This window comes from Propithecus coquereli, unplaced genomic scaffold, assembly GCF_000956105.1.
Source record: "Propithecus coquereli isolate 6110/MARCELLA unplaced genomic scaffold, Pcoq_1.0 Scaffold3496, whole genome shotgun sequence".
NCBI lineage: Eukaryota > Metazoa > Chordata > Mammalia > Primates > Indriidae > Propithecus > Propithecus coquereli.
Window position 1 is genome coordinate 18,422 of NW_012149170.1, and position 483 is coordinate 18,904.

At 64.2% G+C, this 483-nt stretch overlaps 1 protein-coding gene across 1 annotated transcript; it reads left to right on the forward strand.

The window, feature by feature from the left end:
• On the forward strand, positions 1-352 carry LOC105815861 (sialic acid-binding Ig-like lectin 8; the record flags this gene model as incomplete). Its single annotated transcript, XM_012651123.1, has 1 exon — positions 1-352. A coding segment is annotated over one exon (352 nt), but the record flags the coding sequence as incomplete, so codon positions are not given.
• Positions 353-483: the final 131 nt, after the last annotated feature.

The window sequence follows — 483 nt, forward strand, 5'->3', positions numbered from 1 at the left end:
GTGGTGACGGTGCAGGAGGGGCTGTGCGTCCACGTGCCCTGCTCCTTCTCCTACCCCCGGGACGGCTGGACTGACTCTGACCCTGTTCATGGCTATTGGTTCCGGGAAGTGGCCGATATAGGCCGAAATGCTCCAGTGGCCACAAACAACCCAGCTAGGAAAGTGCAGGAGGAGACCCAGGGTCGATTCCACCTCCTTGGGGATCCCGGGAGGAACAACTGCTCCCTGAGCATCAGAGACGCCAGGAGGAGGGACAATGGGTCATACAGTTTTTGGGTGGAGCGAGGAAGAAATGCGAAATGGAGTCACACATCTCCCCCCCCCCCTCCCCCCGTCTCCGTACACGTGACAGGTAAGGCTCGGGCTCCGGGTGCCCACAGGGGGAGGAGGTGGGGGCCGCAGGGCAGGGCTGGGCTGGGACCCCGTCCTGGGAGGGGCTGGGGTGAAGCCTGTCGGGCTCAGGGGAGGAGCTGGACCAGAGCC